The 26,808-nt window shown below is 37.3% G+C and overlaps 1 protein-coding gene across 4 annotated transcripts in view; it reads left to right on the forward strand.

The window, feature by feature from the left end:
- The window catches only part of tulp3 (TUB like protein 3), a 66,285-nt gene that overhangs the window by 10,064 nt on the left and 29,413 nt on the right, over positions 1 to 26,808 (forward strand). For 2 of the 4 annotated variants that reach the window (XM_034032614.3, XM_034032612.3), the window contains exons 2-4: positions 5,080 to 5,127; positions 9,589 to 9,640; positions 25,728 to 25,890. In XM_034032614.3, coding sequence (XP_033888505.1) covers positions 5,080 to 5,127; positions 9,589 to 9,640; positions 25,728 to 25,890 — 263 coding nt within the window. Of the gene's footprint in view, positions 1 to 5,079; positions 5,128 to 9,588; positions 9,641 to 17,397; positions 17,513 to 25,291; positions 25,313 to 25,727; positions 25,891 to 26,808 lie in introns of those variants that run through there. The other 2 variants (XM_034032613.3, XM_058986322.1) reach the window with 2 other exon arrangements.

Genomic DNA, 26,808 nt, shown 5'->3' on the forward strand with positions numbered 1-26,808 from the left:
TCACCCGTAAAGATGTGTATCCGAGTCTTAAAAATATACATGCACTTTTATATCTTGAAAAATTATTAAATCCAGTTGTGACAAGACTTGGTGAGGACATTTTTTTGCTATAACAGAGCCTAATTGCGGTTATTTGGCTCACGGATTGAGACAGTGGTAAGCAAGTTTCAAGGGGAGAAAAGCTTAGTGTCCCTACAGCTAAAAGCTCACTGTCGGCACAATCTACCTGATAAAGCAGAGTCATCGAAGGCTGCACTATTTAAGACTGCATTCAACATCCTTACCAAGCTCTCATTCAAAGGAGTTGGGTATTTTAGCATCTTTATGCCTCATTACTAGAGGCAATTCAAATCTATGGATCCTTGACAGTTGTGGAATTTGTAGGCTTCCACAGATTCGCCATATTCTGCAGCTACATCGTCATCATAATTATCATTAACAGACTGCTAAAGAGACCCTAAAAACAAAACTTAGTTGTTTGGTTCTAGTTAAATTAACATATGTTTTGTCTCCTTCAAAAAATAGGAGTTAATTAAAGACTGGAGTTAAGGCTTTAAAAATGTGTCCCAATAAGAAGTCTCATGTGATGTGATCTGATGTGATATTTTTGTTTGACAATTTCTAAAGATTTTCCTGACAAACATGTGTGATATGTTAAATTGAAAGTCCTTAACCCATGTAAACTGTTTAATATGATTACAGTATGTTTACTTGATTTAAATTGTTATAAGCCATAAGATGCTCTGCAATGTTTGCAGATTTTCTGCAGATTTGGACTGCCTGAATACTGTGTTTTAACATGTACCTAACTCTGCTGCCCATGTCAAGTAGCAAAGCAAAGAGAAAATTCACTTTAACAAATGTTTAACAAAAACAAAAATACTGAAACAGTATGCAGTCTGGTGATCGTTATGTCTTTTAGCCCAGTGGTTGGACAGCTCTGGCTTATGAGATAACACTCTTCCTAAACTGACTAATGTTTTTAAAGCTATGTACTTTACAACACTTGTGCTTAATTAAGTTTAAATCAAGGATAACTGAACTTCATATCAGTGAATGTGAAAAGTGATCATTTGGAAAGACAGTTCTTTGGAAAGACAGTGTTTAACCTTGAATTTTATATTAAAAAAAAAAAAAAAAAAAAAAAAAAAAAGCTTTGAAAATCTGTTAATTCTATGTTTTCATATTTTAAGCCTCTCGAACACTAGGATTAAAAAACTGACCCGGCTTTAAAATGTACAGTATCATTATTGGGGTGAAGAGCAATGCGGATCTAGATGAGAGGAGAACTCTGAGGCAATAGATAACTGAGTTGAGATCATGCTTTACTGTTAGCTCTTTTTGCTCCATCTGTTTTTTTAAGTAAATCTTATTATATCTGGATAAAGCACTTATGACAGCAAAGCACACAATATTATTCTTCTTGTAATTGATGCGGTAGAATACTTAAGGTCTTAGTAACATAGCAACAGCAAACAGTCCCATTTATACACCACCTTATCTAGGCTATATTTTATAGTACATGAAGAGTACCTGGTTTAATTAGTCTGGGGATTTGAAATGCAGCTGTAGTCAAGTGCTTTTAAATAGACAACATTACTTTAGCTTTGCCTGGCTATATGCACTAAAGTACTTTACTCCCTCCTCTAATCATGATTTTGTACTTCTGTTGTGTACATTTTGTTTTTCTCACAATTCACCATGATTTATGATGTTATTTTTCTGTCCTGTCCTTGGATCCTATGTCCACTGCACTATGTGACATTATGTGACTATATGGTTACTACATCAGTGCAGAGAACAGTACCTTCTAAATCCGCACAGCAAAGTATAGGTTATTATTATTGATTAAAATATACTGCATAGCCAGATTATGTTTATTACAGGAACAAAGCACTCCATCATGACAGTGTGTTCAATTCTATTGTAAAGACGGCCTATTCATTTGATTCTGTATTATAGAAGCCTCACAGTTACCATGGATTCAATCTGCTATAAAGCAAAAAGAAAAAGAAAAAAGCATTATAGATGTTTTGTCTAATTCCTTCATCGGTCTGCTTTAACAAGGCTAAAGCCCATGTTGAAAATATCAGATCTATTGTAGTTCAAAAACATGAATCATAATTCATAAACTTCTCCAGGAAAATGCTTATTTGTCGCACAGTGATGGGGGAAGCTTGTGTCCCCACAGTTGAAACTACCTTTGGGGAATGTAAGCAAACTGCACTGTCGTCAAGTACACAGAAGGCTAAACTACATGAAAAAATGAAGGACCTATCCCCTGCTGTTTCATGTGTACAGAGTAGGAAGATTAATAAAGAATTGTAAGTTACAATATACAGTAAAGAGCTCTGAAGTTGTCTTTGTATGGTAGCGTGCCATTGGATCTCTTAATTGCTAGGTTATTCAATAGCTATCACAACACTTGACTAAAGGTGAACTGTTTCCTTTATGGATTCTTTAATAACACTTGGTAATGTAGTTCTTATACAAAAAAACAAATTTGCTTTTGTGCTGTCTAAGACTGAAATCAAATTTTATATTTAACACATTTAGTGCTCACTGTAAACACTTTGGCAAGGGGGATTATTTGACCTAAACCAACCAGTTTTGTATTTCTTTAGAAGAGGGGAAAATAGATTTACAAAATCATTTTTGGAAAAAAATGTAATTCCTTGGCACCTGATTATTACATTGTTACCCATTCACACTATTCAGAAGTCAAACCTTGTTAGCTTTCTGGTTTGTTAGGTAGTTTGTGCTGCAGGCGCACAAGTGTTTTCCCACCTTCAAAACACTGTCACTCTACTGTGATGTGGACAGTCATGCTTCTGTGACGGCTGATGAATGTCATCTGAAAGCTCTACTGTAGATCAGGGAAGCAAAACGCTAGGAGTCACAGAATACCTACTGTTACATTTTAAAACATTTTCAGCCTTTAAAAAAGTCATTGAAATTAATCACTTTATTTCCTGGATAGGACAAGGGCAATTTTAAGACATTTCAAGAACACAGACTTAAAAAAACAAACAAACAAAAAAAAACACTTAAACATCAATGCAGTGAGCTATTACACACAAGCCAGAAATAAACAATGTAACGGCATGGACGTGAGCAGAGATCAAGCATTTCACAAGAAAGCATTTTAACCACTGCACATGCTACCAAAGAGCCAAGATCCCTCATAAAAGTTTACCATAGTAAAAGCCTGGCAAATTGTAATAAAGCACAGTGAAAGCATGGTAAAGCATAGGTAAGCATTCTAAAGCCCAGATATGTATGGTATAGCATATACTGTAGCACATGTTAAATGCATAGTATAACCATGGGAAAAGAATGTGACAACGGAAAAATTATGTGGCAACTGTACAAATTTCCAGTGGTAAAGTCTGGCTTTAAAAAATAGAATAAATACGCATAGGGGGAGGAAAGAACAAAGGAACAGCTTTCTTTGATGTCCTTATCTCGGTATGACACTGCAGTGCTCTGCTCATAGTAACATTACAGGCGAACCACCTTCCTGCTCTCTCTGGCCTTGCCTCCCTCTCTCCCTCACACTCCGTGTCTCTCTGGAGGCTGCTTTGCGCTTGCGCGCTGTTCTGGAGGCTGTTTTGTGCTGACAGGTTGTTCTGTAGTGACGCTCTGCCACAATGTATACTTTAAGTAAGGACCAGCAACCGGCCTACAGCCGATGGACTTACAGCAGGTACAGTAGTATGAGACATGGACATTTCACTGTAGGGATAGCGTATGTTTTGAGCTGCTTGATCTTTGTCATGACTAAAGGAAAACAGATTATGCCTGCTGTGAAACAATAGAAATAGGGGCAGCAGTGTGGAATAGTGGTTAGGGCTCTGGACTCTTGACCGGAGGGTCGTGGGTTCAATCCCTGGTAGGGGACACTGCTACTGTACCCTTGAGCAAGGTACTTTACCTAGCCACCCCACCCCTGTACTAGACATTACAGATATGTTCTGCTTAGTTTACATAGCTATCTCTGTCTGTTGCAGATCACTTTTGATATGCCTTGTATTGGCTTAATCTCATTCTATCTTTTATCTGACACATTTCCTTGTACAGGTTGGCATCTTTATTTAAAATGTGCTTTTAAAATAAATATGTATGTTACTTTCGTTTACTTTTGCCAATATGTTGACTACAGTGTTTATTTCAATATTTGTTAAGCATTGCCTAGTGAGCTAGCTGTTGTTTTAAAAGGTCAAACAGTATGGTATACAGTATCAGGTTAATGTTCAAACTTCTGATTTAGTTTTCATTTATATTCTTGCAATACTAACTTTTGAATCCACAACCTTTCTGTACTGGAGACAGTTCGAAAATCAGGTGGTTCTAGTGTTCAAGCATATTGTAGGGAAATGTTAGTTTGATTAAAAAGTAATGCTGTGAATTTTTTGTTCTGTGTTTAGCATTATTGCCAAAACAGTGGCATCAAGCATATTGATACTGAATATTTACTTTGTTACACCTGTAGTAATGTAATGTGCAGTGCGTTTTGTTCTGTACAGTAAATTATGGTTTCAGTCTCGGCTATAGTTACTAATGGAGTCCATACAGTACAGTAGGTGAAACATGGTGCACTGAAGTCCATACAGTACAGTAGCTGAAACATGGTGCACTGAAGTCCATACAGTACAGTAGCTGAAACATGGTGCACTGAAGTCCATACAGTACAGTAGCTGAAACATGGTGCACTGAAGTCCATACAGTACAGTAGGTGAAACATGGTGCACTGAAGTCCATACAGTACAGTAGCTGAAACATGGTGCATTGAAGCCTTCCCACCCACCTCACTTCAGAATATCCTCCTTATGGATTTTTTAGAAGCAATTTATGCAGGTACAGTACAATGACAAAACACGATCTAAGCAAAAAATGCAGAATTATACAGAGATTTATTGGTAAGAAATCAAATATTAGGAAAACGTATCTAAAGTACCCCTAATTGATAGTGCTCTTTATCCAACCCCACCACCACACCTAACCTGTTTTCCTGTTTTTGTCTCCTTCCCCATTGTGCTCTGTCCCACTGTCTGTCTGCCTGCCTGGCTGGATATAAAGACCCTCCAGTTCTGCAAGTTTCTCCTCTACCTCAACCTCAGCTACAAGGTAAGTATACAGTAAATTTGCTTGAAAGCTGCTTGAGTTACCTTAATGCATGTATTGTATCCTCTTGGCTCTTAGCCTTGTACAGTAAATGGTTAAAAAAAAAAAAAAAAAAAAAAAAACTTTAAGCTGCATTTTCAGTTGTATAATTATTTATGGACGAATTGGCTTTGGTTTTAATTTTTGTTATCTATAGTGTTGTAAAAGTCTTTGTATCCTAAAATAAAGTAAGCAAGAGCCAAACAATGTTTTATCATAACATGATGGGAGACTTGTGATAAACTTGCTCCTGCTGACAAGAAATACAAGAATATGACCTCTGGTATTCTTACCTCGACTATTCAACTCTGCCAAGTAAGTGGCAGTTTTACCCCTAATCTTATGGTAGATGCCCTCTAAAAACTACTGAAACAGATCTAACAGCACTTGGCAGAACAACACCTCAGCCCTCAATGTTGTGCTGTTCTATGCTGTGCTGTGCTGAAGGTTGACATAGTACATTATGTCCAGGTTATCATCAGTCAACATGAGTGTCCTACTGTACCTTCTGTGCCTGCGTTCCCTCTGGCAGTGTTTGATGAGATCTGCGTAGGAAAGTGACGTGCAGACCCTGCTGGCTGTTTGATACATGCCCAGCAGTACCACTGTCTTCAGCCTTCACTCGATAAGCTTCAAAGAACTCTGTCACACCAAAGGACCCCAAATTGTGCTGTAAGGGAGACTTCAAAACACAGCACGTTGCAGTATTCTCTGTTGCTCACCTTTGCCTGCAATCCAGAGAAATTTGAAATCTTTAGACTGCTGGGATCAATCTCTATTAGATTTTAAATGAGGTGTTTGAAGTAGTGTCAGTGATCACAGTTTAGAGCTGCAGGGTGGGAAGTGAGTGATAAAACTCCACCACTTCAATCTCACTTGGTGACTATGCTAGTTAATGGTTTAGGGGTGTAATAATTCATTGTGTTTCGATTAATTGTGATACTATACATGATGTATTGTATCATAATAGTGGTATCCTACATAGAGGTATCAGGACCATTTCATTATCGTGATATTATTGTATCGCGACCTGCAGATCATTATATGTATCGTATCCTGACATTAATGTATCATTAGACCACTATTACTGCTGCTTAAGGGTCACGGAACACCCAATAAGCACAGTACTTTATCTTGCATCGTTTGTATTCAGCATAATCTTGATTTTTCTAAAATTATTATTTTAACATTTTATTTGCCCACCATGGGTCAAAAAAATCAGTTTCTTAACTTTTGATTGTGAGTCAGTAAAAAAACAGAATTTATTTTATGAGCATTATCCAAATTAATTTTATTTTATGAACATTGCAACAACTTTCCACTACGCAGTGCACACAGATCACGTCTTACGCCTCATGCAGACAGTTCAGTGCCACTTACTGCTTCAGTGCAGAGTTACTGTTACATACAAGTGTATCATATTGGGTAATGGACGATAATCATTTTTCAACTCAATAAAATGATCGATGCTAAAACATTAACGATAATATCATGATAATCGATTATTGTTCCAACCCTCTTAACAATAATGTATGTATTATAACACAGTTCAAATCCTATCATTCAGACCTCCTTAATTTGAATTGAAGCCTTCCAGTTGGGTGTAAAATTGGTCCATATATTAAATCATTAAGAAAAATTGTGAAAACCAATTATGGATCAAAACAAGAAATAAAAAAGAGCACCAACTAACCTAACCATACAATATAATGACCAGCTCATCCACTTGTATCCCTCTGTTTGTGCTTAAATAAAGTCTACCAGTTGAAATTATTTTTCATTAAATCTACAACTGGGGAAGCTAAAACTGGGGAAATGTTGAAACACATTTGAACTTTAATAGTATTTAGAGCATTTCATTTTTTTCTATTAGCATGCTTGTTACAAAACAGGAAGGGACTGTAGGATGGATGTTGCAAAACTCAAATGTTCAAATTTTGCTGTTTTTTTATGAGTCAATTCTAAAATCTCATAACTATAATATAATTAGGGCTTCTGTTTTTAGTAATAACATTTTCTGATGCTTATTTTCTGCTATTTTGGGGTTTTATGCAAATCGCTATTTTTCGAGTCTTTCGCTTTTTATATACTTTATGAAATTATTGTTTTTGGTTACTTTCCAAAATTCTTGGGTGTTTTTTTTTTCTGTCACAATATATATAGTAACTCAACAGTACTTGCACACTTAGGTTTTACCTTCTTTCCTTTGCTGTCTTCCACAATAAAATCCTTATGGTCACGGGCACATTCTTCTAGGGTTTTTGTGTGTCTAGGCATTTTTTGACATTTTGCCACAATTTGCAATTCTGTAATATAGCTTTAAATCCTGCGAACAAGCATCCATTTCTGATTGTAATCTCGCTTTAAATCTCGCAAGTGGAGACTCCAATAGCAATGTAGGAGTTTTTCTGCCACTTAGTAGTAGGGATGGGTTTAAAGTATCGAGTCAGGAAGGAGGGACATTGCCCACTGGGAAAGTTATTATTATGTTTTTTGTAGTAGTGTGTGTTTTTGTTTTTTTGTTTTTTTAAATGGGAAAGGGATGAAGTCAACGTGAATTGAGTAACTATTTCCAGTGTTTTACCGTTGTTTATTGGCTATACACGATTTACTTTTTTTGTATCGAGGTGTTTTATTGGGTTTTTTTGGTTGAAACATACATTTTTTCATTGATTTGATGAAACCTTTATGAAGTATCCGTTATTTAGACCCAATTTATATTTTGTACTTTTTATTATGTTAATCTGATAGCTTTCAGGACCTTTTTAAAAAGATTTTAAAAACCTATTACATTTTAACAAAATGTGTTGAATACAGGTGATTTAATTTTAAAGGAAAGCTCAAATATATTGCGTTAAATTAAATGAGGATCAAAAATGATGCAATATTTAGTCTTGAAAAAGTTTTTACATGTCATACACTTTATAACTGCGTTACTGTAGAAACTTAGTAATAGCTTGACACATTTACACTGGCCTTGAGGAGGGTGCTAAGGAATAGAAAAGTTGATAGAATGAATCATATACCGGTAATTGTGCAAATAGGGGCATACGCTTATTTAATGTATGGAAGGTGTGCCTAGATGCAAGATGTTTGTATCTACTATTTCATTTGAAGTAAAAATCAATTATGAAATCCAGCTAGCTTTGATATGTATGTCTATTATCCTATTGCAGGGGTTCTCAAACTGTGAGGCATGCCTCCCTAAGGGAGCACGTAACTGTTCAAGGGGAGGTGCAGTGCCTGTCCCTACCACCTTGTTTGTTTAGATAAAGATGCAGCTGTCTGCCACTGCAACATACAGGCTTTTAGTTTAGAGCAATTCAGATAATAAACAGGCACCAGAGGCTAATATGTCACTAGCTGGGCTGAATGTTTTAACTTCATTGTGCAAAATATAATGTTAGGCGGTACAGAAACATAAGCGCTAACCCTCAAAAAAAAAAAACTCCACTACACAGACTAGTACGTTCCCAAAAACTACCCGAAACAACCACCACCCTCAGAAGCAGCCACACATACACACACACATACACATGTCGTTAAAATGATCTTGTAATGTGTGAATATAACAGGAAATACACATAAGAGCATCCAGGGAGTTTTGTCTAAACGTATGTTAAACTTGATTTAGTTGCTTTAGTATTACTGAAGATTTGAATATGTGTGTTTTGAAGTTACGGATGTATAATACATTCACATGTTACCGCAGTAATAATATCATAGGCATGTAGTCTCAAAAAACAATGAAACATAACATTTTAAATGTTGTAATACATTTTAAAAATACTATTTTCTATGCTTATGCTTTCCTTAAGTACCTGCTTCATTATGTGTTCTGTTCATTTATCTCTTCTCTACCAGAAAACAATCCATAAAATAATGATTACCGTAAAAGTATAAGTCGATTTTCTAGGCATTTTTGCGAGGCCCTTAAAATGGGGTTGCGACAAGCTTTCAGGCTCTTGACTGACCTCCTCTCGAAAACATCACAGCTATACTGCTTCACTTAGTGTTAACACAATAGCTGTCAGTTTCTATGAATTTCCTTATTCCCACCTTCCCGAGCCATTGATTTGTCAACATTCAGACTGAACCCAACCCTGGGATCCGTAACAAACCGCCATTGGTTAGAAAGCCGAGTAGTAAACTTCAAGTCTTCCATTCATTGTAACTGCAATGCTATAATAATGCAGGTTACTTGGAGACTGGATAAAGTAGGCCAGTCAGACAAAAAACGAAAATGCTACTCAACAGGTTTGAAATTTGTGCGTTGTTGAATTTGCCGTAAAAAAAAAAAACAGTACGTGACTGGAGACGAAACAAAGACAAAATTAAAATGGTGAAAGAAAAACGAGCTGTAGTACAACAGACTTGGAGTGAGTTGAGGATTTCTCATTGATCTTTTTCCAATTTTCCTTGCAGTGTTCTTGATGATGAAAATTCCAGCATCCGACAGCAGAAACTGGATAAGCAGGTGAGAAACTGTATCTATCAAAATAGACAGATCATCAAATTTCAGGGGAGTGTTTTTTGTTGTGCAGTACATACTGTATCAGTCTTTGCTTTTGGTACGTCAAATGAAAAAGAAAATTGTCCTTTCAACGGTGTACTGCAGTACTATTTCACATAAGAAAAATGTTGGAAAAGCTTGAGGAATCATGATGTCCTATTAGTATTCAGTGCACAGCGATGGATCTTGATGTGGGGAGCAGTGACTACTTAATCAGATTTCTTTGAAATTGTTTTAAGACCCTTTTCCCCCCAGATACAGCCCTGTATAGTTTTGCCAGACAGATTTATCTAAAATATAATCAAGTGGCACCGTCCAATATATATGTTATAACAGCGGCATTCAAACAGAAGGAGTTATATCTCCTGTACCTCTAACCTGAAGGCAGAGACAGTAGTATTACAACAGATACTTGAATTGTGGTGTAGCTGTCCACAGGTGACTGTTACTGATACTGTTTTTACACTAGGATTTAATTAGGTTTGCTAGAGATCAGTTTAGGTGGACTATTCATCACAGAGGTAGTTTTGCTACTTAAGTAGTTTATTATTGAATTCAGTATCCTACGGTAAGTGAGGTAAAATACTCTGAACAACTACACGTGCTTGCTTCTTCGCTCATTTATAAACAACTGGTCCCTGCATCTTGTTTTCTTGCATTTGTACTCCAGCACAGATCAAATTAATTTAATACATGTGTCAAATACTGTTGTTGGTGTGTTGGAAAATTAGTTTTTGTACTCAACTGCCAGTTCTGTACCAGCTATTGTGAAGGCAGTTAGTTGTAAAAGTGTATTGTGTGTGTGTGTGAAACCGGTACTGACTACTTTTAGGTAGGAACGCAGGAAACAGCAACTTGCTAGTGTTGACAGGTATAAATGTTTATTTTCATAATGGATACTTAACTCAGATTGCAAATGACTATCAGGTTGTACACAGTGACTGACATTCACAAGACAAACTCACGACTGACCACCTAATAGTACTACTGCTCTCTCCTAAGGAAAGACATGGCATTAAATAATATTAATACATTACACATGTTTCTTCTCATTTATACTTATTTGTTTAAAGTGAATGAATACCACCTATTCTCTTGTCCCTACCATTACCAGTAAAGACTGAACATTAGCATTACCCCTTCTCTTGGAAGATTACCAAACATATGGCTATAACAAAATCCTTGTCCCACATGCAAATGACAACTTCATTAAGGGAAGCGCCGTGCTCTAAATACAGCAATACACCGTAACATATCACATACACTTTGCTCAACAACATGCACGATACATAATAAACTACTGCTGTAGCGCCAGTAGAATAACATTAACAATAATAATCAGAATAACAGGCATTGAAATATTACAGTGAGGGTCTCACCCTCACATGATGCATCAATTATCTCAATATTTGTGGATGAGAACAGTATTTTATGTTTGTGTAAAAGCAAGCAGCTAAAGAAATGATCAGCAATTTAATGTAAAGACGCACACTTCTGTAGCTATATATATCGTTGCGTGCAAAATAAACAGTGGTGGCTGACTATGCCAAGTTGCTGCATTATTGATCATTATTGAGATCCACGATCCTGCAGTTTTTATATTTATCGCTTAGTTACTCAATAACAGGAAGAAAATGTAACTGTGACAAATTAAGCATCATTTATGAATGCACTGCAGCTCGTATATTATGTGAAAGAAACAACCTGAACGTTAACCTGCTAGATTTTTAAATGTAATATTTTTATAATTAAAGATGTATGATGTAGAAATAATTACCATTCAATATTGATCCACTGCCATCTTGCCTAGCACAGCATTCAGATTTCTGTTTACCTTTCTCATGCATGGGAGTATAGGAGTGTCTACTGATTTAATGTTATACGAAAAGCCAGCCCTAAATGTGCTTTGCATTCATACATATGTAAAGGCTGGCCCTGGTTCCGGATTGCAGGACCTGGGCCACATCCAAACGATGGCCTAAATTTCTTGGGCTGCCTTTTCTTTTTTGGAGCGTTCACATATGAGAAAAGATGGCCCTGAGATGCCACTGGGCCGCCTCAGATCGCAAGTGTGAACGGGGTCTAAGTGTAGCCATTAAACACACTCAGCCAAAGAAGAGAGGGTCAGTGGAATATTGGGGACATCGGTCTGTCACGTTTGAGCACATCCAAGAGAACCAGGGGCGGCTTTAACAGGAGGACAAGTAGATGGTTTTAACTCCTACAGTGGATAATTTGTGTACTGGCTTACAGATTTTCAAATATCCAGACAACATTCAATCAAGAATAATCACACAGACTCAGTTTATTCAGAGTTTAACGAATCAGAGTATATATTTACTCCTTTGGTTTATTAACACTTAAATGGATAGAGTGATCGCAGATCGAAGTCGAATCCTAGCTCGTAGACAATCCAGGCAGTCTGGTGTCTTTGCAAACTAACAGCATTAATACTGTAAAGCAATATGGTTACAACACATACTTTTAATTACACCCCAGGGAATTATGCACAGATAAAATCAAAATTATGCAGTATCTCTGTACAAGTATGTACAAAGTAACAAAAGTATTGTGCAGATGTATTGGGTTCTTCTCTCATACTGGATATAAAAAAAAAAAAAAACAACAACAACAACAAAAAAAAACACTAAGTAGAAAACAATGGATTTTTTTCTTTTAACATAAAGTATTTCTAAATTCCAAGATTGAAATAAAGGAACAGCAGCTCTTTCAGTTTGTCTTCCGAAACAAAACGCCTCCGATCGGACAAGACAAGATTTGTTACTGCATTTATGTATCTGAAAGCTAATTAGTTTTCAAATTAGGAAGACGGTCAGCTGTCGATGACCGAAACAAGTCGATGTCAATTTCCCCTGGCGATAGAGCGCTGTGGATCGTATCGGGTGCCACCGTCACAGTGTACGAAGCAAAGAACATCTTTTACTCTCTCTTTTGCTGATATATTTGCAATGTGGGACCTTTGTCGTGGCATTTTCTGGCAAAATTGATCAATGTTTTCTTTATCCTCAGTGTGAGCCAATGTTTTTCTCTATCCTTCTCTGTTAACGGCAATATTATTTAATATTACTCGCCTATACGTGGTGATACATTTGATGCGTAAAATTACGCTGGCGTGTAATTGCGTAATTTACCAGAGGGTGTATTTAATCAGTCTAAAAGCACTCAAAACTTAGCATAAAATATAACAACCTCTCTGAAGCTAAATATAATAATGCTATCCTTATAGTCTTATGCTACAATATAGGTGAGATATAAATTCAAGATTATGCTTGCCAAACTAAAGGCTCTGAATACAGCACCAGCAGTCAGCTTTACAGGAAGAACTTCAAGGGATGGACCAGTGGAGTCTGTGTTACCAAACTCGACTGATGAATAAACTGCAGTTTTTCCCCCATACCTGTAAGACCTTTTATCAGCTTAGTGCGTCGGAAGACTTAATTAAACCAAAAACATCTGTTTTTTTAGACCACCTTTATCTCTAAAATTTAATAATATGCTTTCTAATGTCAGACTACTCCTTAAAATGACTAATATACACATCCTTCTGGTACAAAGAAGATCTTGGTACATTCTTAGGTAAGAATTACAACCGAGGGGCCCCTGTCTGGGTTAATCTGTTTCTGTTGAAGGGACTTTAGCTACAAGCACATTCCTAGGGGCTCCATCGAGGTTATTACATTAGGTCAGTATTCCTGCTGATTTTTTTTTTCAAATTTCTGCAATGCTATTTCTGCTTGCTTTAGCAATTTCTAAACCAGTACAGAGTTTTATAACATTGCAATATCATTGCCCTGAACAGTTACTTGTAACAATGGTCTTCTAATCAGTGTCCAGTTTGCATCCAGGATATCAGACTGCTCCCAGTAGGATTGAAAGTCTATGTCCGGTTCTGCTCTCAGTGGGTCTGTAAACACCACCATAGGGTCTGGAATCCGGAGCTGAGCATCGCAAGTGTGGGTGACAGTTTTAAACACCTGATATCTGCAAAAAATCTTGAACCTGCAAACTGGCTCACATCTTTGCACTTTAATTTTCCCAGATGAGCTACTTAACTGGGTGATCTACTTCACACCCCATACATTCAATTCTCTTCACATTGTCTGGTTCAACATTCAAATGAGAAAAGGATAATCCTCGTACATCTTTGCCTTCAAACATCATTTTGCAATGCTTCACCATATGCGTGCAAACAGAGCATGTTTTTAGTTCTGCTTGTGGCAGCCTAGTTCTACACTTCTTACATCCACATTTTAAGCTGGGTATGTACCTGTCTTTTCCCCTTTTCAGAGAGTCTCCCACAGGGAGCAATGATTCTGGACTGATAACTATTATGTTCATGCATTTCAGTTTGATCGCAGAGGGCTATTTTATTAGGTATTCCTTCCATCCAAAATATCTGAGTTGGCCAGAATTCAATTTTTTTCATATCAATGGGTTTCCAAGCCACATTATCAGTGGGGAATAGAGGTGCTACGATTCAATTGAAAATCAATTTTTCAATCGATTCCATCCCTCATTATATACATAGAGATAAATACTGGATAATCGATTTTAAATAATTGCATTTTTGTACTGCGCATAGTTAATAACATTTCTTAAGTTTATCAACGAAACCGCACCGAACTCCCTGCCTTGCTATTTACAGTATTTCTGCTAAAGACAAGCAGTGTTCTTCTTTTCCTGCTTAAGTGTTAACTAGCATCTGATTTGCAGCTTCTTGAAGGATCCCAGGGTGTCAGCTTCAACAACATTACTGGGGAGTTGGTTCCAGACCTTCACAATTCTCTGTGTAAAAAAGTGCCTCCTATTTTCTGTTCTGAATGCCCCTTTATCTAATCTCTATTTGTGACCCCTGGTCCTTGTTTCTTTTTTCAGGTCAAAAAAGTCCCCTGGGTCGACATTGTCAATACCTTTTAGGCTTTTGAATGCTTGAATCAGATCACCGCATAGTCTTCTTTGTTTAAGACTGAACAGATAAAGCAAAACAGACACAAACGATATTAAAACAAACCATATATACAGGTATATTTGCAAAATGTATGAACAGTAAAACAGAGGTTTTATATACAGTAACACATGTACTTGCCCATTTGGTTCTTCATTTTCTAATTTTATATCCTCTAGAATATGAAAAACAAATGAAAATAATGGTTGATTGTTTTTGTACTCGTGGGTATAACAGAGGTGAGGTTATACAAAGTCTGGAAAAAACACTTGCGTTAAACAGAGAAGATATTTTCAAAGAGACTACAAAGTTGAATCAAACAATTGAAATAGTATGTGTTACGACCTATAATACACAATCTACTATCTCTAAAATTATTAAACGACATTGGCATTTAATTGCTGTGAATGAAAAGTTAGAAAGTATATTTTCTGAACCACCATATATGTCTTACACATGAGGGAAGAACCTGGGAGATATACTCTCATATTCAGAACTGAAGGTGGAAGACATTTCTGATCCGATAAGAGCTATTGGGGGAATAATCCACGTGGACACTGTGCACAGTGCAATAATAATATTAGATCCAAGACCTTCCACCTTCCATACTCTGGACCGAAATGTTATATTAAGGATTACTTTACATGTGTCTCTGATTATGTGGTTTATTTGATAAGAGTACAATTAGACAGGAGGATTAAATTCCCCAGTAGCAACACGTTTTAAGGAAGCTAGACATACGGCATCTATGTCAAGATTTATTGTTATAGTAAAACTAGGATGCCCACTAGAGGGGGTAACAAACAAAAATTGCTGTGAAGCGTTCTGGATTTTTACATTGGATAGTCTGAGCCATAAGGGACTCAATGAAGAATAGGACTTCAGCTGCTTTCTCCCTGATAGATACATTATTGGATACGTGTGCTTGGAACTGCAGTGATTTGATTAATCAGAGGATTTATTTTGGGTATCTGCAGCCATGAATATTTTTGAATACATTTGGAAAATATAATTAAATATTGAAATATATGATTATAAATTTAAAATAAATGTACATATTTTCAAATATCTGTGTTGCATCTTAATGGTATTGTTTGCAAACATCATGATGACTATCTGAATTGTTAATTGGGATTATTGAATCACTAATTCATTAATTCAGGTCCTGTGTTCATGTATTTAATGGTGAGGGCTGTGTCTATTCACTATAGCTTGATGAAGGCCTTCTGGCCAGAACGTTGATCTGTTTTTAACTTTATTATGGTGTTGCACCTCTACTTGCATCAGTTGTGAATAATGTTGCGATATTCAGGAAACTCATCACAGAGGTAGAAATACTGGTACTCGGTGGGCGATATCAGCTACATGTTTTGGACTTTAATATACAGTCTGTAAATAAAGTAAATAATAACATGCAATATATAGGAAGAATAAAAAACAGCTTTTTTTTTTTACAGTAAAACATACATCATTTTTGTGAACAAATAAAAAAAAAACTGACATTTGTTTTAGTAAACAGTAGCATAAACACAAATGATACTTTTTGTAGGATTAGCCATTCACACTCTGTCAATCACTGAAGTGATGAAGTGGATACCTTCTTTTATTTTTTTTTAGCCAGGCAAGAGTTTTTCATTGGGTCATATGGCTCTAAATCATGATAACAGGCCTCCATCGCTCCCATCAGATCATTGTATTTTTCATTGTAGAATGGATTGTTGTAAAATACCTTTGCTCCTCCGGTAATGACACAGGTCTTTTGTACAAATCCTGCTATGTACTTGGTACTAGCCATCTAACTGACAAGAAGTCACTGTTTCTAACAAAACATGCCTGAGTTTTGCTTGTACAACTTCCTTTGGTATCCCTCTGTTGGATCAGATAGTCCCAGTGATATACCAATTGTGACCTGCTCCCACAAAATCAGTCACATATGACCCCTTGATATATATATATATAATAACGATGGGGAGGCATGTTGTGACGGTACACTGCTTTACACTGTCCTCTGAAGAGTACACATAAACTTTACCGGCCTACATCTGTAATTCAACACCGCCCCCGCCCCCCCCCCCTCCCCAAACACATTTTTTCCTTAACGACAACTTTACGCCTGGGTGTTGACTTGGCAGAATCCGGTATTTTTAAATACAAAACTGAACATTACAATCAGAACCTAAATTTCCAACCTTCATGAGTGTGTTACCTATTGTTCTTGTTGATGAGGGAAGGGGTGAGAGATCTGAAGCAGCGGCCCAGGATCGCCTTAAATCGCAAGTGTGAACGGGGTCTAAGTATTCCATTGAATTAATTGTAAGTTCATCAATGCAAAGCGTCCAAACGCTTTTCAAAAGAGTCTTTCAATGGCCCTTCCAGTTGAAGGATTTATTACAACAGACCCCTGTTTGTAGTGTAGAATAATTAAAAACAGTTAAAAATTCATAAATAGCGTGACAAGAAAAAAACTAGAAATGAAAATAAAAAACAAAGCTTAAAAGAAGACCCTCTTCATTTATTCCCTGTGTAAGTAGCTTTCATGTCTGTGTTGTGTTTTGTGCTGTGCTCTCGTGCTCCCCTGCTATCTCTGCTAGCAGTGGTACTGTCTCACTCAAGCTCTATCACTTAGCTACTGTTGCTGTGTGCAGTTGATTAGCACGGTCGAATATCGGGTGGAAGCTCATCCTGTACAGCCCTCTTACACACACGCACACAGTCTTAAAATACTTTTTTTTTTTTTTTTTTTTGCATTATCAAGACGTGTTTGTCAGGAGCTGCATCAGGAATAAAAACAACAATGCAGGGTTTAGTGGGCTAGAAGCAAGCTTCCCTATCCAAACTCACATATCTCCTTAACGATGTCCATTGAAAAGGTTAGTCTTTTTTGCATTTATTATTTGAATATTTTATAGTTTGACAGACTAGCCTCATTTCTTAAGGGGGATTCATGGATTTGGAGCATGTTTGCTTTCCCCAGTGCCAGGTGACCAGCTTTGAAAGCTGTTCATTGAGGTGTGAGAGCCTTGAACTACAGGGACTTGAAGGTCTGTAACCTTAAGGGATCTTTCCTGTTAGGCAAAATGTATAATGGATCCTTCCAGCTCACACAATTAAACACACGGTTCTGTATTGCTATGTTACTGGGGATATTACATTGACTCAAGCACAGCTTGCTTTTTAGGAAATTGCTGGGAATGTTTTTATTTAGTTATATATAAACAGCTTGTGTTTCTGGAGCTGACAGGTTGATGGTGCAGTAAAAAATTGAAATATAGCACTGTGGCAGGGCTGAGGCCTGCCCTTGTAAATAATGTATATTTTGGTGGAGGTTTCTAGTATAAATATGGTTTGGTGGTGTAAAAATAGAAGAATGTATTTTTTTTTGTAAAATAGTGTGTGCTAGATATCGCAGGGCAGGGAGATTGAACTTCCCTCCCTGACTAATTGAAAAGGAATGTGCAGCAGGTGGCCACGTGGCAATTGCATAATTGATGATCAATCAACACTGGTCATCTGCCTTTAAAAAGGGCTTGGAAAGCCAAGCCCTTTGTTCTTCTTTGTCTGTTCTTGTGTGTGGTGTGAAGAAGAAGAAGAAGAAGAAGAAGAAGAAGAAGAAGAAGAAGAAGAAGAAGAAGAAGAAGAAGAAGAAGAAGAAGAAGAAGAAGAAGAAGAAGAAGAAGAAGAAGAAGAAGAAGAAGAAGAAGAAGAAGAAGAAGAAGAAGAAGAAGAACTCACAAATGTGTGTAAACTATGGAGTTATCATAGAGTTGCCTTCAAAACTTTGGGATTAGTTTAGGGGAATTTCAATCCCTCAAAACTTTATTTAGTTTATTCAGGGAGAATGTTCTTGAAGCGGGACCTTCCATTGCAGTGGGAGTAGCGCTCGGCCTGAGCTTGGCCACCTTTATTTTCTGTTTTACATTTTTGTCTACACTGTGTTTGTGTGTTCTACCACAATAGGGATACCATTGCTGGTACCCTAGTGGTGACCACCAACCACTGCAACTCCTGTGTTTGTAAATAAAACCTGGACGCCTGAGCAGCGTTTCAACATCAAACTATGTGTCTCTCAGCGGATACCCACACCGTGACAGCACGCCCCGTCACAGGCACGTTTACAAAGATTAATGAAGAAAAATATAACTGTTATGAATAATACCATATTCATAGTTTGTCTTGCTTTGTATTTTGATCTACTAAAGTTACTTCTGTAGTAGACAGTTAGGAAACAGTCTGCAGTTTATTGGAAGGAATAAAATTGAGACTCAATGATGCTGAGATGGTCTGTAGTGTGTATTATTATAATTAAAAACTAATTATAATGTGGATGCATCAAAATACTCCTGTAAAACCAGTCTTGCTTTGTAATTCAGTCATTTCACATGTCCAATGTGTGTGATATTCTGGAAATGTATGTCTGCATGTACAGTAAATGTGGAATAGTAATAGAACACTAAATTCCACTTGCATGTAAACACATTATTCAGAATACTTTTTTGGAGTACTTCAATTACATTGTTCATGTAAATATACTTATTGATCTCCTAGATGGGGTTGCAACTGTACACATGCAAGCCATTTAACACTCAAAGATGCATCACATTTACGCTGTAATGGAACACCCTGTGGTAGTTTTGTAATGTGGATTAATGTGCACTGTTGAGACCCCCAAGGTAATTAATTTCACTTGTGACAAGTCAGATTCAAACCCTGGCCTCTGGAGCTGAAAGCCATGAAAGGATTGGCTCACTGAACCAGCTAGCCCCAAAATTGATCTTCTACAATGGAGTTCATCAGTGCTGGGATATGAAAAAAAAAAAGAAGAAGATTTTGCTTGGATAAAGATCAGGACAAAATAAGATATCTCTCCCCCTTCATTGCTGAGTATCTAGAGCATGCTGCACAGGTGGGGCACATGATCTAATTTCTCTGTTTTATTATTCAGAATGGCTGAAAATGGGGATTTTTAAGAAGCCTTTGGAGTGCAGTCAATGCATAGGGGACCATCTCAGCTTTTTTATTATTAAAATCACATGAGAAGTGGATCAAGCAAGAGCTCTTGAGTTTAATTGGTAAGGCTGTGCATTTTGTGTTTTGGAAAAATATTCTAATAGCTTTTAACTATACAAGTGAGCTACGAAGGGCTTTATTCTGCTTATAATGTCCACATTATGAACTGATTTCTTTGCTTTCAGCTAAAGTACAGGGAATAAACTGTTCACACTAATTTCAACTGACATCCCTAGGGCTTTTTACAATACTAAGAATTAGACCAAGACTGTTTAGTCTTGTCACTAACCTCCTGTGACAGAGAGCGAATGAATCCGAGTCAACAATCTCCCTCCCGACCTGTGAGGGCACGGTATAACAGGAACAGTGTGCCCTGGACTGGATGGTCATTCGGAAGTCAGCCATCCAAAAAGGGGGCGAAGCCACAATACTATAAGTCAGCGCCTTAGGCGATGTCTCAGTCATGGATTGGAGGAGAGGTGACTGCACTCGCTACCAAAAGGGGCGTGACTGAAGATATATCAGGGTGTGTGGCTGAGCGATCTGTTCCTTTGTTATGGTTACGGATGGACCTGTAAAAGGAGTACAGAGATAAGGTAACTGTGAGTGCTGTATTTTGTTTATGTTTGTAACTGTTTATTTGTAATTATTAGTCCGCTAAACACCCGGGAGCTGTTGCTGTCAAGCCAGCATTAAAACCTGGATTACATCTACTGCACCAAGTCACTAATCACTGTGCATTCACCACCAGCAGGGGAGCACCGTGAAAGAACACGGAGCTGTGTCTGGACAGTGCCTTTGTTGACTCTTGTTTTGGGACTGAAACCCAACATTATTTCACTTTGCAAACTACACATTGCTGTGTAGTTGCCAGCGCTATCATTGAACGGTGCAAAACAGGGAAAAAGAAAAATAAAAGAACTGTTTGCATCACCTGCGCACTACAAACCACTTTGCAAACACCTCCTTATAAATATGATATATATAAAAAAAAACCTTAGTATCTGTTTTAATACATTTGTCTATTGTTTAGCCTTCTGTGAACTCAGAAAAGAGTTGCTGGTTTGTCACAATACCGTAATGTTATTGTTTTTTCAGCAGCAGGAACACGTTTTTGCCAATACAAGCCAAAATGGCTTCAGCTGTCACTTGTAGCATTAAGAGGTTCTGAGTAGAGAGGTCATTGCCGTATTTTTCTTAATATTATATCCACCCCTTGTACACAGGATGTACATTATATATGAGGTGTAGGGTATACTTAAGTGCAGTTTAGAGGTGTATCATAAGTCGCAACCTATATGAATACTAACCTGTTTATTTTTTGCAGCTGTCATCAAAAGCTGTTACCGTCATGCTTTTCATGTTTGTGAAAACAAGAACTGCTTATAACAAGTGTACAGTTTATGCCTAATTGATACATTGATAATTTAGTATACAGGGTGTTCGTGCAGCATTGTTGTTTTGCATTGTTTTGAATTCTACTTAAATGATGCCATTATTTAACAATGGCAGCATTTAAGTGCATCACATTATTATAGTGTACAGTATAGTGTAAAAGTCAATGTAACAGTACAAAAGATTAGAGGTGATTAGGGTCCAAGGTCTGCGTTGTATCTTGATTTTATATTGGGAGAAAGTTCTAACAATTTAACTAAACACCCCAAAAAACAGAATAACCTGTCGTTAGTCTTCAAGTATCCCACAATCTACTGCATAAGAACTGGTTAACTGATCTAAAGGTTTTTTTTTTGACTGATCGCCTAGAAAATGAGATCATCTGCTTGTAAACATGTGGGCTCCACAATGTGCTTAAATTGAAAGGTTTTTCAATATTAAAGTTTTAGTGGCGTCTCCTCCTGTTTTCATCTCAGCTGTGCTCTTGCATGCGCTCCCATGTTTGATGCACTTTCACGAGAAACTCATCAAATTTAAGAGTGTTATTAGATGCAGTCATGAGCACAATGCACAGGATGTGTGTTATGGATGGTGTCTTACGGTAAATATGCTCTAAAGCAAACTGGACTAGAATCCATGTTTTGGTTTTTAATGCAGTTGGCGTAGGACACAATTGTTGCCATGGACAATTCTCTCCAGGTAATGACAGCAGTTTTTATTTTTGCATCCTTAATTCAGATTCTAAATTTAGGAAGAAAGGTTTTGCCTTTTTTCCCCCAAATGTTTTTAATGTACTGATAGATAATATTTACGCCTTTTTAGTGCTGATCTTTTCAAAATTGTGTAAAAAGGCAGCCCTTCTTTGAGAGAGATTCGAAAAAGGGGGTAGCTATTTCAAGGGCTTGAGATGCTTTTGTCTTTCATTGTTACTTTGACACCATCACTGGCATGCTGATGTTACCATGGGAACCTTGTTTTTCACCTCAATCGAAGAACGTCTACAACCACACTTTTGTGAGGGAAGAAGAAACCAATTATCTGATTTAAAATCTAAGCAGTTTTCACCCTGATGATTTCATTAGTGAAAGAAATCAAAACCCCTAGAGTGAGTGAGATGCTATCTAAGGAGTTTAAGTAAATGCTATTTATTTATTTATTTGTTTGTTTGTTTGTTTATTTGTTTATTTATGTATTTATTTATTAGGCAGATGCCTTTATCCAAGGCGACTTACAGGTGTTACAGGGCTGTACAGGGTTACAATGCAAGCTTAATATTTAAATACAGTGTATTTTACAGTAAGTGCAGTAGTACGATTAAAATACAATATGAACTAGGATGCAACAAGTTATGTCTACAATTACATATTCGTAGTGCAAGGATAGTGCATTAGGTGAAGGTCAGATGACTGATTGGAGAATTTGGATCGGACGACTGCCTCTGCGTTAAAGCTACGTATTTATTGTTATGCAACAGCTGAGGATCCAGTAGCGTGGTGCTTAGGTCAGACAAGTCCAGTTTAAACAGGTGGGTCTTGATAATTGACTAAAACAAATGGTGTTTCTTAATTTCTTATTTGTATCTTGTGTGACATAACTTATTATATAGGTTGATTAAGGTTTTGACACATTAAAATACTCTCAAGAATACAGTACAATATACAGGATTCACCTAATTAACAATATGTGTTTTTATATGACAGAAGCACTATTTTTTACTTTAGTGGTTAAAAAGGGCTGGGGGTGCTTTTTTTCTGTACCCAGTTTGGTTTGTTTTTAATGGTGTTAGGACCAAGTTTTTGAAAAAAAAAATTCATATTTTATTTCCTCTTTGGTGAAGACCATTTTCCTGCCTCAAGAGCCACAGGTAATGTGTTACAGGTAATATAAGCCCATCTTGAGCACTTATCCATGGAAATATGTCAGATCAGGTAGGGTCCTATTACTGTAGCACAGGAAGTAAATGGCTGCCTGTGGCAATGTGCCCCGCCCCTGTGTGCAATTGTGTGTTATATGTTGTATGTTGCGTGCGTGTGTAAATGTTGGTGTATAGTCATTGGTACACGGGATATAAACGGGTCTGTGTTTCACGTGTATTTAGAAAGTGTAGATTTGTATGTAGGCACGAGGAGGGCACAAATCACTTCACGTGCTGGTTAAATGTAATATGTGAGCACGGGGTTGCACAGAATTAATTCACGTGCTGGGATTCAAGTGAATAATTAATTAGTAATTGAATCCCAGCACAACAGTATAAATAGGCACATTTTTAGTCAGTCAGGGTTGGGTGTTCGGAAGAGGAGAACGGGTGAGAGAGAGAGGAGTAATTAAGATCGTAAAAGTAAAGATAAGTTTGTTTGTACTCACCGTGTCTGTCTGTCTGTCCGTGCACCGTTTGTTTAGTGTTAGTCGTTTTGTATGTCTGTTTATTTTGGCTACCAGTGCCGTGTCCTGTTTTTGTGCTGTTTACAACCCTTTTATTTGTTAATAAACGCTGAGTGCAGCCATTGCACTCAGCTCATCACCATCACCGTCTGTCTGTGTTTGAATTCCTTCCTGCTTCCGGTCTGACGCCACCCACTCTGGCCGTCTTTGTGACACTGCCATATGGAGGTCATGTAAGTTGTACCACTTCAATCGCTATATTAGCGATACTGACCTCACGCTTTTTCACATATCCATTTTACATTTACAGACCATTCATTCAGAGAAGCCAGTCACCTTAGATTAGGTTCCCCCAGGAATGCTTTGTTTTTGTTCTCAAAACCATTTCTAGTTACACCTGTAAATGTTACCCTTCTGAATTTAGTGATTAAGAATACTTGCATTACAGAGCGTGTTCTTAATCTGAAAATGCATAAAACACAAACCTGTATTTAACCGGTTTTAAATGGTTACGTTTTGAAAATTCTAACTGACAAAGCAGCTAAAGGTTCTAGATGGTTTGATGTGAAGAATCATGTAACTGGAAAGAAATAAAACAGATAAACTCCACAGGCCATAAAAAATAGTAACTCATTACAAAGACCAAAGCCACTCCTGTTTGCGATAAGCTTTCCAGAGACGACGTTATTAGAATCTGCATCCCGAGAAACCAGTCCTTCAATTAGCACAATTATGGGAAACAAAAGTGAAGAAATGGCCATATTCTATTGGATTTAACCCTCAACAAACAGAGAAAGGCTGTACTGAAAAGCGGGGATGCCTGTAAAATGCTTTTACATTTAGTTAATGATTGTACTTTTGTGTACTGAGTAAAGAGTCTTTTAAGTTTGGTCGTTCTGAAAGCATGTTGAAAATGTTTTATTTCTTGGTAAGTTATGGACAGCATATTTCTTGTAAAAGCTTAAATTATAATTCTATATACTGATGATTATAATGCAGGCAGGCCTTTACACCGAAACCTAGCTTAACATGTAATCATATATCTATCTTTGCTTGTAAACCTTTGTAGATCAGGAAATAACATTTTAGTTGTATGACATTGTTATTATGTATGTAAGATTCACCAGTCTTTATCCTAGAAAAACACAGATTTATGCCAATGTATTTTATCTTGGGGCCATGCAAAATTATCAACATTTTCCAGAAGCGTACAAAGCATGCGCTGGGGGGGTTGAAGGCCAGTGTACGCCTTTTAATAATAATAAAAAAAGATGACATTTCTGTATAGCTTGAAATATTCACATGCCTTCCTGCAAAAGTACTGTAGCCACCAGATATGTCTTATTTGTCACAATATTTTACTTTTGGTTGAGAAGGATCCTTTTGTATTAGCATATGCTTCCTTTCCAGCGCATGAGAGAGTATAGAAGACAATAGAGCATCAACAAGCTCCAGTTAACTGTTATTGGGCCAAGCAGTTCTAATGAAATGTGTTTATCAGTACAATGTATATCATGGGCAACAAATTGAATGGCAAATGGTACATGGCAAAATTCCGCCTGTCACACAATACATAGGCTACCTGCTAGGGAGTATACAAAAGTAAGTTAATATTAGTGACTGAAGACTAGAAAATGTCAAGGCTGTACCTACCATAATATATTACTGCTCAAAGGGCTTTGATACTGTGGCACAGCAAACTTTTAAGCTGTTTACATGCACAATTTAATTTTAAACTGACCTGGTTTTAGTTTGTGTTTTACCTCCCTGTATAATGTTTGTACTTTTACAACCTCCCTGTATAATTGTAGATGGTGTTCCAATCGTGACTGAACCATATCTGAAAGTTGCGATAGGGTGGCAGGTATTCGAACCATGTCTAAAAGGTGTGATATGATTGCAGATGACTGTATATTGTGCTTGTATGATGGACTATGTTAGTGGGGATTTTTTTTTTTTCTTTTTTTTTTTTACAACTGATGTATCATCAGTATCATTTTTACATCTTTTGTACATGAGACAAAACAATGTGAAAATAGGTGAAGGGAGGTGCATACATTGCTGATAGACTGGTACTGCAGTACAGATTTTGATGGAAATCCTTGACGTGCAATGCTTTCGGTGACACCAAACATAAATAAAAATAAAAGAGAAGCAAACACTGTTTCTTATTGACTGTTTCCCATGTAGAGTAAAAGAGAAAAAGCAATAAACATTGTACACAAACTGTCTATTTGTGCAATTATACCAAATGTTGGCTTACACATTTTTAATCCTGCTATCCTCTCTCCCCCCTCCTAGCGTGCTCTCCTGGAGCAGAAGCAGCGGCGGAAGCGGCAGGAGCCCTTGATGGTGCAGCCGAACCCCGAGGCCAAGCCGCGGCGCTCCAAGCCCAGGAGGAGTGAGGAGCAGGCCCCGCTGGTGGAGTCCCGGCTCAGCATCACCAGTGACGTCATCCTGGACGGTGAGAGGGCCTGACCTAGCACTCGTGCAAACCTTGGGTTAAACTCCTGCCTTCTCTATAAATGAATAAGTCGTATGTAGGGTGTCTGTTATTGTTAGAAGAGTTATCATCTATTTTGCAGTTTGGGTGAGAGGTTCTGGCTACTCAAAGTATTAACTTATTGTAAGTCAGAAAAGCTAAGTTTGTACTCAGGAACTACTAGTAAACATAAAGTGATGTTAGAATCGTGAATAGTGAGGTAACAAAGATACATCCAGTTCTACAGTGAACTGCAGCAGGTATTTTGTAGTAAGTACTGCAGGTATTTAGTATGTAATTAAAGAGATAAAGAGCACACTGGCCTACTATTGCAGAGCAAGAGCAATTCAATCGTGTTTACTATCCTAAACCACAGATAATGCCCAGACCCAAGTGTTAATTATTGCTATTCAATCGATTGAAAACACAGATCTGTAAAATACTTATTAGCTTTGCTGTGGAGCTGAGTTGCAGGTGCAATTAAATTGACCATCATTTCATAACGTAAGTCATGTTTTATGATTGAGCATTTGTATGATTCTTTTAGGTTTACCTGGCGGCTGTCACATACTTGATCCTGTCCTCAGTCCAGTTTTAGATAAGACCGAGTTGAGGCAGAGAAGTGTAGCCAAAGCACAAACAGAGCACAAAGAAGAAAATGGAACAGATAATTGTGCTTATGGAGGGAAGCCAAGAAAAGAGGACAGTTTTCTAGATTTAGATCTGCTGAAAGAGGAGTCGTCAGGGGAGCGAGAGGAAGGTAGAAAGGCGGTAAACTGTTGATCACAGAACTGAAGTGTTATTCCCAAAGATCTGAGGTGGGGCTTTATCGTGTAACCCCCATTTATAATTAAGTGATAGAAACCTGATTCAGAGGACATCTGGTAGTTGACAGCATCA

Source organism: Acipenser ruthenus, chromosome 14, assembly GCF_902713425.1.
Source record: "Acipenser ruthenus chromosome 14, fAciRut3.2 maternal haplotype, whole genome shotgun sequence".
Taxonomy (NCBI): domain Eukaryota; kingdom Metazoa; phylum Chordata; class Actinopteri; order Acipenseriformes; family Acipenseridae; genus Acipenser; species Acipenser ruthenus.